This window comes from Saccostrea cucullata, unplaced genomic scaffold (assembly GCF_032062105.1).
Source record: "Saccostrea cucullata isolate Sc308-1 unplaced genomic scaffold, CSIRO_AGI_Scuc_v1 ctg9112, whole genome shotgun sequence".
Taxonomy (NCBI): Eukaryota; Metazoa; Mollusca; class Bivalvia; order Ostreida; family Ostreidae; genus Saccostrea; species Saccostrea cuccullata.
The window spans coordinates 2,593-19,152 of record NW_026925637.1 but is presented as its reverse complement, the minus strand read 5'-3'; the positions used below and the strand labels follow the sequence as shown (position 1 = coordinate 19,152).

Genomic DNA, 16,560 nt, shown 5'->3' with positions numbered 1-16,560 from the left:
GACCTTCACCGACTGTGCTGTGGATGACGCTAATATCCGTCTACTTTCAGTTTGACAGGCAAAATGGTGCACGGTTGAGATAATTGGTTTTTTGCTAAAAATTATGTATATAAATTATAAATGTGAATAAATTCCATTTAAATAATTATTTTCTTCAATATTTCATAAAGAATTATCTTGTAAATGGAAATAATTAACCGAAATTGAGGTGTCCGGAATTACAACACCTCTCTGAGAGACAGAAAACGTGACTAAAATTTGACCCATTACTGGCATTAGACCTTTTATATATTTTGATAAACTTACATTACTGACCATAGCTTGGGGGTTTTTTTTTACTTAAAAACATTTAAAACGAACTTTTAAAATGATTGTGTTTTTTTTTCAGTTGTTTTTAAAAAGTGGGGGGGGTGGGGGGGTGGGGGGTGGTAAAGAGAGAGAGAAAGAGAAAGAGAGGGAAGATCGACTCTAAATCTGCCAGTGTAACATACCTGTACAGGTGTTCAGTGCTTAATATTTTTAAAGCCTTCTACTTACAAAGTTCAGATCATTTAATTTAAACAAAAAAAAAAAATAAATGAAAATTACGTATCCCCTTTAATTATCATGATTATTCTATTCAATTTATTGTTTTTAAAAAAAATAAGCTAACATGCAACGTAATGTCACTTAGATGTTCATTTGCAATGGGTTTCCCAGACACTATACATTTTTTTATGTATTACAGTTCCACAAAAACAAAAACGTCACCCCCAAATTAAATTTGAAAAAAAAAAGTCGTTTGGAATAAAATATTAATTGAAAACGTACTTTGACTCATGGTTATACATTTATAAATTTACCTGACCACAAGGTTCTGTAGATGTTATATACACATGTACTTGGTAGGGCTAGTCTACCTGGCAAAAGATATTCAGATGGGTTTTTTTCTTTGCAAACACCTCATTATCATTTTTTATTCCCCGATGTCAAGCAATATCTGACATTGAGAAAATATAAACATATTTAGCATCTGAAGCGTGATTTATCATTTAAATGTCTTTTTTTCATTTTAAAACCTTAGAATTTTTTACCAGACTTACTTAGTCTAGTACTTTGTTGTAAAAAAAGTGTTCATATCGTTTTTTTTATTAATTTATTTTGGTTAAATAAAAAATCAATTGAAAGAAAAAAATTAAAAGAAAAACCCAAGGAACAAATGTGAAGCAAGTAATAAATGAATTAATTTTATTATATATCTGCATATATATCATATATGTGTTTGCTACACATACTTATCCTACATATTATTCACGCTATTTATAATTTTTGCGGCAAATACAATTCTTGCTACTGAAAAATGTTTATATTTTATTTTATACATCCCGACAAAAGCTAATCAAAGTTCCCTGCTGTAATTAGCACGACCATCGTGTAATCGGTGCGACACAGCAGCAAGCAATACCTCTTTTACCCAATGTCCGACTTTGTAACACCGTGTGTCCGAAGTTACAACACCACTGTCCGAAATTACAACCTCCTACCTGATACTGTTTAAATGCGTTTATTAATGATATTATATCACGAAAAGAGCCGATGTACCACGAAAATAAGTAGCGGAAGGTTTTCTGCATCGAACGGTGTATAGCATGCCTATATTTAGCGGTAAATGCCAAGTATTTCCGAAAAAGCATTCTGAAGTGTCCGAAATATCAACACTTTCCCCTACTAAACACTTATTTGACCTGATTCAAATTTGTCTGTAAATGTTCAAAACAATTGGATTTTTGTATAGCATATGCCTCGAAGTCATAAAGTCTGTACATAAGTAATTTAAAATACTCAATATTACCATTTAATTAAAAATTAAAACGTCAGGTAAATATCAGGTCTCTAGTATATCCCGTTTTCAGTGTGCCCCTTCGAGTCGACGTCGGACACATGTTTGTCATGGTTTACAAACTGAAAATAGAATGATTTGTGAAGTTGAACATTTTCTCACAAAGAATCCGTTTGTAGACATGCACACTCATTTAATCTGGAGCTACGAAGATTCAAGTACTTTGTCACTTCTCTGGAACATTATTCTAAGCAGAATTATCCCGATTCATATATTCTAAGAATCTTGTGTGAATTGTTTACGAGGAAATTCTGACTGTCACATTAACAAGGATGAACACTCTTGACTCTGCTTCGGATTCCCCAGTGATAATTGTATCGAGTGATGAAAGAGCTGACGGCGACATTTTAATGTATGATTGGCTTGGACCATTGGAATGAAGGTTAGAATATTTTTATTACTTAAAATTTACACTACTGATTACATGACAGTGACGTACATTGATGTTATTAGAAATACACAGACACACCGATATATTATCTGTTTTACAGTTCAGACGCTCTCTGTTTGCCTTGTAAATCCCCACAGCTTTATATTTTATTTTTTTTAAATTTGAGGATGTAATTTCAACAGTCCTACTATCTATCATAGTGATCATACTCTATAATTCAAACTGCACTTAATGTTACAGAATATATTCAACTAATTATATATTGACAGTGTGACTGTAAGGGTGAGGGCAGATACTTATTTAGTTTTAATTTAGATTGTGCTTGTCAAGCCGCATTTGACATTTGGTGCATCCATGCTCAATGTTCACACTGAGAGTTTATTCAAATGTTTAATTCGAATGAATTCACTGCTCGTTAAATTACTTCCCATTAGCTCCATGTGAACATGAGTAAGGATAGCTAATTCAAATTAAATAGAAATGAATTTTGAATGTAGCTTAAACATGTTAAAGAAGCTAAGCACTGTGTGTCCAAAGTATACTGCGGAAAAATTGTGTGGAGCAATGTGCAAGTCACAATCTTCTTTTGCCAAGGTGTTATCATAAGAGCTCGCATTATGGGCAGGGATTTGTGCTGCTGTCTGGACTCGCTATAAATAGATGTTCTCAAAAAGTCTTAATTATTTAATATCATACTTTACTGACAAAAAAGGACAAATATTGCTCAGTTAAATTGCAAAAGAAATTTGTTTAAAAAAATTGTAATAATAGAAAGTTTGCTTTTTTTGTTTGATAAGACTGCTGTAATGGTTTAATGTTTGTTTATTTGCCTTAATCATACATTTTTCAGTCATTTCATGGTGCCACCACTTGAGATGGTATTAGCTGCAAATATAGACTTGTACTCAGCACTTATTGCCTTTAAGAAGTATGAGATCCATTTTGTGCTAACACCTACCGTGACACAGAATCTTGGTTTATGCAGTCTCATAGAAGTAACCTGTCTAAAGCATTTAGCAATGGGATTGGAACCTGCGACGTAAGGTTCAGCTTCTTATTGATACTTTGATTTATAATATTTATTTGAGAATTTCACTCATTCACATACTTAGAGATGTTGATATATATTGTTGAATAGCATCAATTTAGACCTTTAATTAGCTAAGTAAACATGTACTGTGAGGTTTTTAAGGTCTCATTCATTTTATATGCCAGATGCATGTTAAGGAACATTACTGCATAAATGTTTTTGTCTTAAATTTGAAGCTTTTTACTAATATAGAGATATGTTAGTTTTAAACCTCTTCAAATTAGGGTAGACCTTTACTTTAAACTCAGCAATGTGAGTGTGTTGTGTGAACTTGTGTTAGCGAGACAGTGTGTTGTATGAATTTGTGTTAGCAAGGCAGTGTGTTTTGTGAACTTAATTGTGTTAGCCTGACAGTGGGTTGTGTGAATTCTTGTTAGCTTGACAATGTGTTGCGTAAACTCGTGTTAGCGGGACAGCGTGTTGTGTAAAATCGTGTATAAAGTGTAAGTGTGACAGTGTGTTGTGTAAACTCGTGTTAGCTAGACAGAGTGTTGATTGAACTCGTATTAGCGAGACTTCGTGTTGTGTAAACTGGTGTTAGTGAGACTGCGTGTTGTGTAAACTCGTGTTAGCGAGACTGCGTGTTGTGTAAACTCATGTTAGCGAGACAGCGTTTTGTGTGTATTCTTATTAACGAGACAGCATGTTGTGTGAATTCGTGTTAGCGTGACAGTGTGTTGTGTGAGCTTATTATCCTGAAAATTTGTCGTGTGAACTGGTGTTAGAGAGATAGTGTGTTGTGTGAACTCATGTTAGCAAGATTGCATATTGTGTGAACTCGTGTTAGCCAGACTGCGTGTAATGTGAACTCGTGTTAGCGATATTGCATGATTTTTGAATTTGTGTTAGCGTGACAGTGTGTTGTGTGAACTCGTGTTAGCCTGACAGTGTGTTGTGTGAAATGGTATTAGGATGACAGTGTGTTGTGTGAAATGGTATTAGGATGACAGTGTGTTATCGCAACAGCGTTTGGTGCATACTTGTGTTAGTGAATAGTGAGACAGCCTGTTTTGAGACTTCGTGTTAGCGTGACAGTGTGTTGTGTGAATTCTTGTTAGCCTGACAGTGTGTTGTGTGAAATGGTATTAGAATGACAGTGTGTTGTGTGAAATGGTATTAGGATGACAGTGTGTTATCGCAACAGCATTTGGTGTGAACTTGTGTTAGTGAATAGTGAGACAGCCTGTTTTGTGACTTTGTATTAGCGTGACAGTGTATTGTGTAAACTCGTGTTAGCGTGACAGTGTATTGTGTAAACGCGTGTTAGTGAGACTGCGTGTTGTGTAAACTCATGTTAGCGTGACAGTGTGTTGTGTGAATTCATCTAAGCGTGACAGTGTGTTGCGTGTACTTGTGTTAGCTAGACAGTGTGTTGTATGAACTCGTATTAGCGAGACTGCGTGTTGTGTAAAACTTGTGTTAGCGAGACAGCGTGTTGTGTGAACTTGTGTTAGCGAGACAGTGTGTTTGTGAATTCGTGTTAGCATGATAGTGTGAACTCGTGTTAGCCTGATATTTTGTTGTGTGAAATTGTATTAGCGTGACAGTGTGTTGTGTGTTAGTGTGACAGCGTGTGGTGCGAACTTGTGTTAGTGCGAAAGTGTTTTTCAGTGTTGTGATGGCGAGCTGTGTGATAGCCTAATGGCGTCTTTTGTGTCGGTAAGATGGCACGCTTTTATGAAAGTGCTATTGAGCTTTAGCAAGTGGCCCTATCTGGACACGCCTTATTATAATTGATCAGTTCTCAGATATACAGTGAATTACCGGTATTATTGTCACCATGAAATCAGCATTTACAGTTGCAATTACCTAGTTAGTAATCATAAGATATTGGTTTGTCAGTTTTAAAATTATGGTGTTCCAATGATGTGAAGTTGCAGTGTGTTAGCATGTTAATTTCAACAGACTGCCACTCCAATGCAGCTTTAAACAACATGCTGCTGTGTTAACACAAAACAAAATATCATGCAAACACAACTTTAAACAATCTGTTGAGTGTTAGCTTCACTGCATGTTGGATTCAGTGTGCTGGCATATTATCACTGACGTACATGCTAGCACATTGTCACCTCGTGCTAGTATGTTGTCATAAATACTCTAGCACATTATCCTAAACCCACTAGTGCATGATTACTTTGCACTTGTATGTTGTCTTATTAGGGAATAGCATAAATGACTGCCTTAACTGATGTAAACTTCTTTTAATTGATGAAAGAGTACATTAAAATTTACAAATTATACACAGAAAATGTGACAATATCTTATCTCTCAATTTGATAATCTTATTTATAATCTCATGAATTGCACTTTTTATTAGTAAAAGAATTATAGATTAAAAAATTTCAATTTCTTTTGGATAGGTGTGACTCATCTGAAGACTGAATTTTGATACCAAGCATGACCATGATTTGCCAGAAGATCATCTGTTTGGATGTGACATGGAATAAACAGCATTGTGAAAATAAGTCAAGTTTTGGTTTGTGAAGACAATTTTTAAACACACTGTGTATCATTTTTAAATTTTGATTTGACAACATAAATCCCCAAATATGAACATATCAATTGCTCTCAGTTTTTCAAGTGAAATAGTTTTTGTAACAGAAATACATGTACCAGTAATTACATTGGAATAAATGTTATTTTTAAATATAATAATATTTTGTTTGTGTAGCATGTTGACCTCTTTATTAAGGTCTTCCCTTTCAAAGTTTAGACTTACTTATTCTAATGATTAAGATAGATCCTCTGTCTTCAGCAGGAATAGAAGATCTTGTAATACATGTACGAGGGGTGTTAGAAAAGTTCGCGGACAAGTTTTATTGTGAGCGCGCTATTTCCACGAAACCGGTCAAACTTTGCAGATAAAATCTTTACCTTTTTTCCAATTAATATACAAGAATTTGGTGCTCTCCGATGATTATTGAAAAATATACAGCTTTTTTATTTTGATAAATCTTGCTTCACGGAGCATGCTACATTTTGGCACGTTTACATCACAAAGACTCTTCATTAAAATTAAAAATTGCACAATTGTACCGCAAAGAGTTTTCTGATATTTTACCTGCCGCTATAGTATTCATGAAACGTCACTGGGAGAAATTTTGAACTAAATTGGAGGGTTATATGACTGTTTTATAGCCGTTTTTAACTGATCAACGCTTAAAAACACAGCCAAAAATCGGAACGTCATTTAGCGTCATGGAGCACTGCACTATGTAAAAATTATGTATGCAGACTGGAAAATGTCTAAAAAGAGATTAAAATGTTCAAGATGCTGCCGGGAATATCCTACACCTACAAAGGACAAGTTTTCAAATGGTTGTAGCTTCATAAGAATGGAAGGATTAACATTTTGAATGATTACCTCCATCGATACTTCAATACCCCCGTATCGCATGGACGTTGCGTTGCGCCTATATGGTTTTGCATAGTTTCCATACCTGAGCGATTAACTGCATAGACTTTTTTTAAAGATCTCAATAATATCCGAATCAGTACAAAAGACATTATATAAAAGAAAAGTAATATGTCTTGATATAGATATTCAATTTTAAAGTAGAAAATAGATAAGAAAAATCTGAAGAAATGAAAGATTTATAGAACACTGCGACAAAACTTTACCGGTTGAAATCGGGTTGTCACGTCGCCTTACGTCAAGTGATTGCTCCGTGAATTCCATGACCTCATAGTAAAAATCGTTGTAAATTTTCAAGATTTTATTATATGGACCTGATTTTTTACATACCAATAAACAAAATGTAGGAATTTATTCAGACATAGGTCATACTTCACAGTACAAAATAGATTTTCCGTAATTCAAAGTGTCCGCGAACTTTTCTAACGACCCTCGTATGTGTATTTTTTACAGTATAATGTAAAAAAAATTGTTATTTTGGCACATACAACTAATTAAAGGCATAAACATGTGTATGATTCCAAGGAATTCAGTACATAGGGCATGTACATGTAGTTTTCTAAAACAAGATTGAAGAGATGTCCAGTCGCATTTCAATGTCAACTGCAAAACTGTGCCTGTTGCATACTTATTAGCCCATATGAGCTAAAGGAACCAGTAAATCTTTTTAAAAACATAATTTTATCCATTATCATCGTTGTCTAAAATTTCACAATATCATTTTCCAGAACCAAAGTGAAACTTGGCACAGAGCATCCTTAGTGTAGGGGATTCAAATTGTTCTTATGCAGGGCAATACCTTCAAAGAGATTTGTTTCTTTAATGCTGTAAATGTATTATATTTAGCTTGTACAATATTTGGTGGAAATTGACTTTTGAATAAGTTAGCGTAGATATTCTTATTTATGTTTATGTACAAGACTTTTAGCTTTGTACTTGATTTAGTGATTGCTGCATTCCGCCAAAGCCGCTAAAAAAGAATACACAGCCATATGTAATGTGTTTACAATATACCTTTCAGAGAATTTTACACTCCTATTGAGGTACCACCAGTTGCTAGTGGAAAGCTGCAAATTCGAAACATACACAACACATTTCTGTGCGTTTATTATAAAAGTATTGTTCTACTTACTGATTGCAACTAATGAAGATTGTTCATCATTATTGTAAATACATTTGGATTTTTTGAATTATTATATAATTTGTTTATTTTATTTACTAAGTTATATTGTATATTAAATGATTTTAAAGCCATTTTTAAGATGGAAATGTAGCAAAACACTTATGTTTCTGTAGTATGACACGTTTCACAAACATAATTGCAACAAACATGATATATCCGATATCAAAAGTCATAATATTGGAAGTTAAACTGTTGTGGATACGATTTCAAGAATGCTGTTAGAGAGAGTACCCTTTAGACCTCATGCTCACACCAAATTAAAGAATTCAAGTAAGGGTTTCTGAGACAAATCGAAAAAGAGAATGTTAGCAAAGTTGACAATCTAGACAGAAACATTTAATCTTTTGCTTATCGCTAGGAAGGAAGACCCACTCGTTGCTTTGCAACGAGCTTTGCTCTAGTTATTATTATTATTTTTCTTCCTGGGAAAATCTTTTCCGCGAGTGATCTTGTAAACTACACATCCGACTTAAGTGAAACCTTTTTAGGGTAAGTGGGCATGTTATGTAGATTTGCGGAATCAAGGTCATTTTGCGTGCACGTGCTTGCAAGAGCGCGCTCGTGCAAAACTTAAAATGACCAATATATAATGGATATAACCGTAACTTTTCTATTTTGTGACGAAATGTTTTGAAACTTATAATGTAAGGATATATTAGTAGTATGCACAAGATGATATGGTCAAAACAGCAAGATCGCACGCGCATGCACGTGCACTTCGCTTTTATTAGCTGAAACTAAAGTCTCAATATCTTTTTTGTTTTTTGATAAAATCATTTGAAATTTTGAACATAGTCATACATTAGGGAGATCTACAGCCTGTAATATAAGATTTATCATGAAAGCATGTGCATGCACATGTGCTTGCAAGAGCTCGCACGTGCAACACGAGAAATGTCCAATATAATTGATACAGACGTAACTATTTAAATTATTGATGAAATGCTTTGAAATTCATATTATAAGTATATATTAGAAGGATAGACAAAATGACATGGTCAAAAAAGTAAGATCTCACGCGCATGCACGTGCGCTTCGCTCTGATTGGCTGAAACTAAAGTCTCAATATCTTTCTTGTTTCTTGTCATAATCCTTTGAAATTTTGAACATAAACCTACATTATGAAAATCTACAGCATGATATATAAGAATTTTCATGAAAGCATGCGCATGCCCGCGTGCTGCAATCTGATTGGCTGAAACTTTAAATGGCTATATCTCCTTTGTTTTTAGACGAAATGCTTTGAAATCTAAAACATAGTCATGCATTGGGATATACTACAATATGATGTAGAAAAAAATCATGAAATCACGCGCATGCACGTGTGCTGCAATCCGATTGGCTTGAACTTGAAATGGCTATAACTTCCTTGTTTTTCAACCAAACAGGATGGGATTAAGAATATAGATAGATATAAGGGACTCCTACAAGAAGGTATGGTCATCATGCACGTGCACGCACGTGCGTTTATTTGGAACGAGTGAAACTAAAAATACGTTTGAAAGAGTGATTTTTCATACTTTTGGAATGAATGCTTTAATATATTGTATATTAAGATATGTAGATAGTGTAGACAAGATGATATGATCATAACGCACATGCATTCACATGCGCACATGTGCAATGCTAAAATTTGAATATAATTGGTATCCTTCTGAGAAAACGTTGTTAAAGTCAAAAATGCGCAGAGTTTGTCTTTTTTAATGAAGCTTACAGGGAATATTGCACCAAAAAGGAGTTGGGGAGCGTTTGGGGAACATCTGTAACGGTTCCCGTTACAATTAGCACTAGTTATTATTTTTCTTCCTGGGAAATTTTTTGTCCGCGAGTGATCTCGTAAACTACACATCCGACTAAGGTAAAATGTTTTTAGGGTCAGTAGACATGTTATGTAGATTTGCCAAACAAAGGTCATTTTGCGCGCACGTGCTTGCAAGAGCACGCACGTGCAACAGTGAAATGACCGATTTAATTGATATAGGCGTAACTTTTTTTAATTTTTGATGAAATGCTTTGAAACTCATAATGTAAGGATATATTAGTTATATAGACAAGATGACATGGTCAAAATAGCAAGATCTCACGCGCATGCACGTGCGCTGCAATCTGATTGGCTGACACTAAATTCTCAATATCTTTCTTGTTTTTTGACGAAATCCTTTGAAATTTTGAACATAGCCACGCATTAGGATATCCTATAACATGATATATAGAAATTATCATGAAAACACGTGCATGCATGTGCGCTGCAATCTGATTGGCTGAAACTTTAAATGGCTATATCTCCTTTGTTTTTGAAGAAATGGTTTTAAATTTAAAACAAAATCATGCATTAGAATATCCTACAATATGATATAGAGAAATTTTCAAAAAATCACGCGATTGCATGTGCGCTGCAATCTGATTGGCTGAAACTTTAAATGGCTATATCTCCTTTGTTTTTTGAAGAAATGGTTTGAAATTTAAAGCATAGTCATGCATTAGGATAACCTACAATATTGCAGAAAAAAAATTCATGAAATCACGCGATTGCACGTGTGCTGCAATCTGATTGGCTGAAACTTTAAACGGCTTTATCTCCTTTGTTTTTTGACGAAATGGTTTGAAATTTAAAACACGGTCATGCATTAGGATATCCTACAATTTTGCTTTGAAAAATTTTCATAAAATTACGCGATTGCACGTGTGCTGCAATCCGATTGGCTGAAACTTTAAATGGCTATTACTCCCTTGGTTTTCATCCAAACAGGATGGGATTTAGAACATAGATATATATTAGGGACTCCTACAAGAAGGTATGATCATCTTGCAAATGCACACAGTTTGTCTTTTTTAATGAAGCTTACAGGGAATATGGCACCAAAAGGGAGTTGGGGAGCGTTTGGGGAACATCTGTAACGGTCTCCGTTACAATTAGCACTAGTTTTACACTTGGTTGATTTTTACCTGTTCTACAACTTTTGACCTCTTTCTTACAATTAGTGAACGAAAAAGTTATTGGATTATGTACATCTGAAAAAAGGTTACAAAAATCAATAATTTCAAAATTTTCCACAATATCAAAAATATTTGCACTGGCTACAACATAATCAACAGTGCTGCTATTCTTACATGTGACACTACCTGTATTTTTATCTCTGCCAACCTGGCTATTCAAAATATACAAGTCATTATTTTTACAAAAGTCAACAAATTTATGTCCATAATTATTTACAGTACAATCTTGTACCAGGGGCGTAGTATCAGGGGGGGCCAGGGGGGGCCTGGCCCCCCCCACTTTTTCTCCCGACATTACCTTTACTATAGAAAATGTTTACTTAAGGAAGGTTGGCCCCCCCATATTTCAGCAAAGGGTAGTGTCATAAAGAAAATTTACCCCAAAAAGTTTGAATTGAAAGGTAGTTGGTCTTGAAAAAAGTTAGCCACTGAAAGGTAGTTGGTCTTGAAAAAAGTTAGCCACTGAAAGGTAGTTGGTCTTGAAAAAAGTTAGCCACTACCACCCCCCCCCCCTCCCCACGAAATAGGATTTTCAACTTCGGGCAACTTTAAATTTTCGTTTTTTTTTTTTTTTTTTTTTTTTTGCTTGTCAACTTTTTCAGGTAAGTAAAAAAATTTTTCTCAGGTTGGCCCCCCCACTTCCAAAACGATGCTACGCGCCTGTGTACAACTCTTTCTAAAGGAATCTGGTGGTCATTAAATATCGAACATCGAAGAGCAATCTCTGAATGAATCGGGCTATGAGTTACCTGTGTCAAAAATTCGTCAGAAGTACAATAGTCTTGTAATTTACCAACTCTGGCATTGAAATCTCCAAATAAGCATACATATTTACAGTTATTTGCCATGTTTAAAATTTCTTGCTCTATTTCTAAAAAACAATCGGGAGAGGAATATTTACTCCCTTCTGGTGGAATGTACACAACTCCACATAAGACATCTTCATAAGAATTAAGTAGAAATTTGCTAAGTTTGAACCAAAAAATGAATTTACAATCTGTTTTCAAAATATTTACATGTTTTATAATATCGTCTCGTACTGCTATAACTAACCCACCAGATCTTCTATTTGATAATTTGTGTCTGTTTTTTATGGAAACTGTGTAGCCGGTTATGTGTACATGTACGAATCATCGGTTTTAGTTTCTGAAAGTCCGATTATGTCATACTTAGAGATGAAATCGTAAAACTCTGGATAATTAAGTCGTTGTTTCAATCCACAAACATTTAAGGATAGAATTTTCAGGGGTTTATCCCTGTCAGTTTGTTCTCCCGAGATTTCCTATGCCTGCTCAGGTGTAGATCCCTGTCGCTGACGTTTTAGTGCCTGGCGGTCGGTATTTTGCGGCGTGCTCTGTTGATCCATCGGTTGATAACTCGAGGTCGAATTCCAGGTGGGTAACGATTGTACAGGTGCGCTGATCGTGGATCCAGCTGATGGTATGTATTCTTTGCCGTCGATGTACAGAATGTCTTTCACAAGCTTGGCGCGCTTATGGTCTTTCAGTGCTTGCCGTAGGACCGGATAGAGTTTTCTTCTTTTTTCCTCGATCTCTGGAGGGAATTGCTCATTTACCCAAACATTACTGTGTTTTAATTTTTGTGGAGCTCGGCTGCGGATAAACTCTCTGTCTTTGTAAAACGTAAATTTTGCGACAATATATCTTGGGTGTTCGCTGAACACGTTCCATTTTCCCATTCTATGTACACGTTCAAACGAGATTTCGTAATTTAGTCTATATTTCCTTTTAATAAAATCCTGAAGAACAGCTTCAGTATCCTCGAATCTCCGTTCTGGTATTCCTGAGAAAATAACATTGTCTCGCATTGAGCGCATTTTGAGATCTGTAACTGAGTTTTGTAGAGCCTCGTTAGCATCTGTCACAGCTTTTAACACATTTTCTGTGTGTTTTTGGGTACGAAGACATTGCTCTGTAGCTTTCACATTGCTCACAATTTGATTCTTGTTCGCCTCAGTTGCATCTTTGACTAAATCGAAGACATTTCCCAGTGCTTTCATATCTGTGTCAAAGTTTGGACATCATTCTTCACACTTGTTACTCTTTCATCAAGTTTTGATACTTGCGATTTTAACATATTCACAGACCCTTGTAATTCATTAAAGGAGGCCATTTTATTTTCAATAGCACTGAGTCTGGATTCGAGTGAATCACTCCTGTGTTGGATGTCCGTTAATTTACAGTTCATTTGGGTCAATAGGGTGTGTATAGAGGATAATGTGATTTGATTTTCTAGCTCTTTAGCATTGTCACATTCCGACTCTGGCTTGCCGTAAATTACAGAGTGGCTCTCTTTTAGAATATCAGATGTTTCAGACATTTTGGTACAGGATGACAAAGACAAAGACAGAATCGAAATCACATAGAGATAACAGGCACGGATCAACAACATGGAATGTACGTACGCGTGAATGTACGTGAACTGAACTCACAACTGAACTCACACTGGTTACACATAGCACAAGCAAATCACAAAGAAACTATCGATTTAACGTTGGATTTCACCAAAATTGTACTATAAATGTCTTCATCAATGAATATCACGTATTCTTGCACATTTTTTTTTATTCTTATGCACTAAAATGGTATAATTTTAAGAATTTCACCGGAGCCCAAGCTGAATCGACTTACCGATTCGATGACCTCTGACCTCTCCTTTACGGAGATTAATTTGATTTCAAAGTTTTTTTTTTAAATGAAAAGGGGCATTTATTTAAACAACAGTTGACATAAAAAGGGAAGTTCTTTTCAAGAAATTTTAGAATATAAGTTATTAACCTTTCATAAATAATGTTTATGAAACTGAGGGAGAGGAGACTATTTTTCATTTATTTAAAATCAGTGTAATAGAATGCTATTGAAAAGTAATCATGAATAACATGCCTTTTTAGAAAGTAATTTATTAAATTACCATTACTTGTAATTGAAAATTTGGTCAATTTCACATTACATGTACTTTTAATTACATCGAAATTTGTAATTAATTACAGTCAATTACCATTACACATTACCATTACCCCATGATACATGTATCATTTAGTTAAGACATAGAAACTTCATTCACGGTCATTGCATATCCATTGACCTACAGTACCGACAAGACCCAATCTGACACACAGCAATCCCGGGGACTGCTTCTGGGACCGCATAAGCTGTATCTCAGCGGTCCCAAAGCAGTACTAGAGCAGTCCCAGTGGTCCGAGAGAGCAGTCTCAGCAGTCCCAGAAAGCAGTGCCAGTTGCCGGGGTTTATTTATTTAATGGGATTAGCTAACTCAGAAATGAGATTTCGAATAAACAATGGAACTATAGAAAACAGTTGAAATTGATTCTGAGTAGTATACCAGTAATCCTTGCATGTATGCAAGGGTGATTTATGAACAGTACATGCATAGAAACAATTTTGAAATAATATTTATCGAAAGAATAAGGCTTTCACACTTTCATGTAAAAATTACAATAAACATGGATATTTAATCACAATTATCGGGTATATTACTAATTCAATTTCTTTTTTTCTTTTGTGATTGATACTGGTACCCTTATTTATTTATTTATACAGAGAATTAAAATTGATTGGATTATTTTTCACCAGAATTAGCTTTAAATAGATCTTATCATTATAGAGCATTGCTAATTTTCTATACTTTCGATATATGCTAATTTAATGGGGTCTTAAAAATTCATTGTTTATTTTTCAAAGTATTATATTTTTAACTTTTTTACATGCCAATTTAATTATCCTTAATTTCTCTATTTCCGTAATACTCAGTTTTAAGTTTTTTTATTTGTAAATATTTTGCATCTGTAATTCACAAGAATCGAACCCTAAGATTATGTACAAAATTAATTAATCCTGAAAGAAATTTATGCACATTCCATTTATCTTTTTTTTTGCATTACAATGTTTGAAATTAGGGTCATTGTTGACTAGCATGTTCAATGATGAGTAGCACTGATACACAAACCCAGGTAACATGCATTGATTTTCTGCCCTAAAGCAATTGAAACCACGTTGTTGATACAATAACATCTTATGAAAGTTAATCGACCAGGTGTAACACAAGCAAAACAAAGATTATAAAAGACCCGGTATTTATTTATCAAGATTATTATACTCTATTCATAACTTGATCATGAATTAAAAAAGAATTCATTAATAAATTCCCCAATAATTGTTCACATTATTTATGTTACGGAGGAATGGTAGTATAATTTTATTTCATGGTAACTTAATAAATTGTGAGATTTTATTTGAAGGTTGCATGGACTACTCTTTTTAACCTTGTACTTGTAAAAACATGCAGCTTTTTCAAAAAAAAAAATCTTATATCTAACTGTGATTTTGAATAGTGCAAAATTAATGCATATTTTGAGTACATAATTTTACATTTAACAATAATATGGGCCTAAATATAGATATTTCTTCTCAAAAAAACTGTAGTTTATTTTAGGGGAAAATTCTGACTTCCTTTTTTGACTACCATATAAGTGGAAATTTTAGCGAGACACAAATTTAGCGACCTGTCCTTAAAAATGGGTCTTTTTTTCTTTTTAGCGATAAGTAATTTTAGCGATTTTAAAACGTTGACCAAAGAAGCTATTGAAACTATACACGATTTCAAAAATTCGCGCACTCAAGTTACTTCCCTTTACTATGACGTCAGACGAGGAAGCTCTAATCGCTTGTATCATAGACCTAAAGCGAAAGAGTTATCAGTTTGATATCACAGGCCCAATCTTTACTTATTTTTCTTTTAATAAAAGATAATATAGCCCTTACCTTGTGTTTATTAGTAGGTAGGGTATATAATTCCTTATTTAAAGAAAAATAAGTAACGTCAGGTGCCTGTGATAGTTATTACATGTTCATGATGTCTTTTCTTTTTCACCTGATGCCGGTATTATAATAGTTTTATTAGAACCATTTATTGTTATTGATGCTTTTAACATGTTTTAAAAATACAATTAATCTCATTGACATGTATGAATTAGCGGAATCGTTGCGCTGGTACACAGAATCATTTTCTTTCGATACATTGTACACGTGTATACCATATAACCCCCCCCCTTTCAAAAAAAAAAAAAAATAAAGAAAACTTGTAACCTTTTCAACAGGTTTTTCTACGTTTTAAATATATTTCCTAACAATTTCGCATGTTCTGAAATCATTGTGTGGGAAAAGGTTTCCGGAAGACATATACTGTATAATTTGCTTCTACTCCAGCCATCAGTCTTCGTAATAAGATCCATCTTTCACTTTCACTTTTTCTGCATTGCTTGTACTTTTATTTGTCACATGCAGTGTATATTTACATTTTGCAAAATATGAAGAGATCAGGGTCTGGATCAATTACTGTGAATGTTGTACATGTTGATAAAACCCATAAACTTATAGTTACTTACCCGACTGAACAGGCGTGATATAGTTTCCGACTTTATTATTATTTTTTTTTTTACATATAGACACTCCGATATTTCAGCGATTATTCAAGCTTTTTCTAACACTTTTCATGTTTAATAGATAACACAGATGCCGGGATATTGTTCATCTTAAGTTATAATATTGAACACCGGGGCATGCAG

The 16,560-nt window shown here is 34.2% G+C and overlaps 1 protein-coding gene and 1 long non-coding RNA gene across 2 annotated transcripts; one reads left to right on the top strand and one right to left on the bottom strand.

Annotated features, from left to right (window-relative positions):
* The first annotated feature begins 1,916 nt into the window (after positions 1-1,916).
* LOC134269407 (uncharacterized) lies at positions 1,917-5,921 on the top strand. The gene is made up of 3 exons (XR_009992575.1): positions 1,917-2,261; positions 3,121-3,309; positions 5,721-5,921. It is a non-coding gene; the product is annotated as an uncharacterized LOC134269407 (long non-coding RNA).
* Positions 5,922-12,237: 6,316 nt separating this feature from the next.
* On the bottom strand, positions 12,238-12,975 carry LOC134269406 (uncharacterized). Its single transcript, XM_062751596.1, has one exon. The coding sequence runs from the start codon at positions 12,973-12,975 to the stop codon at positions 12,238-12,240; it is 738 nt and encodes a 245-aa protein (XP_062607580.1).
* Between the last annotated feature and the right edge of the window lie 3,585 nt (positions 12,976-16,560).

Bases quoted from the DNA above. Each gene is read 5' to 3' on its own strand.
- LOC134269406 (XM_062751596.1), bottom strand. From the start codon at position 12,975: ATGAAAGCACTGGGAAATGTCTTCGATTTAGTCAAAGATGCAACTGAG.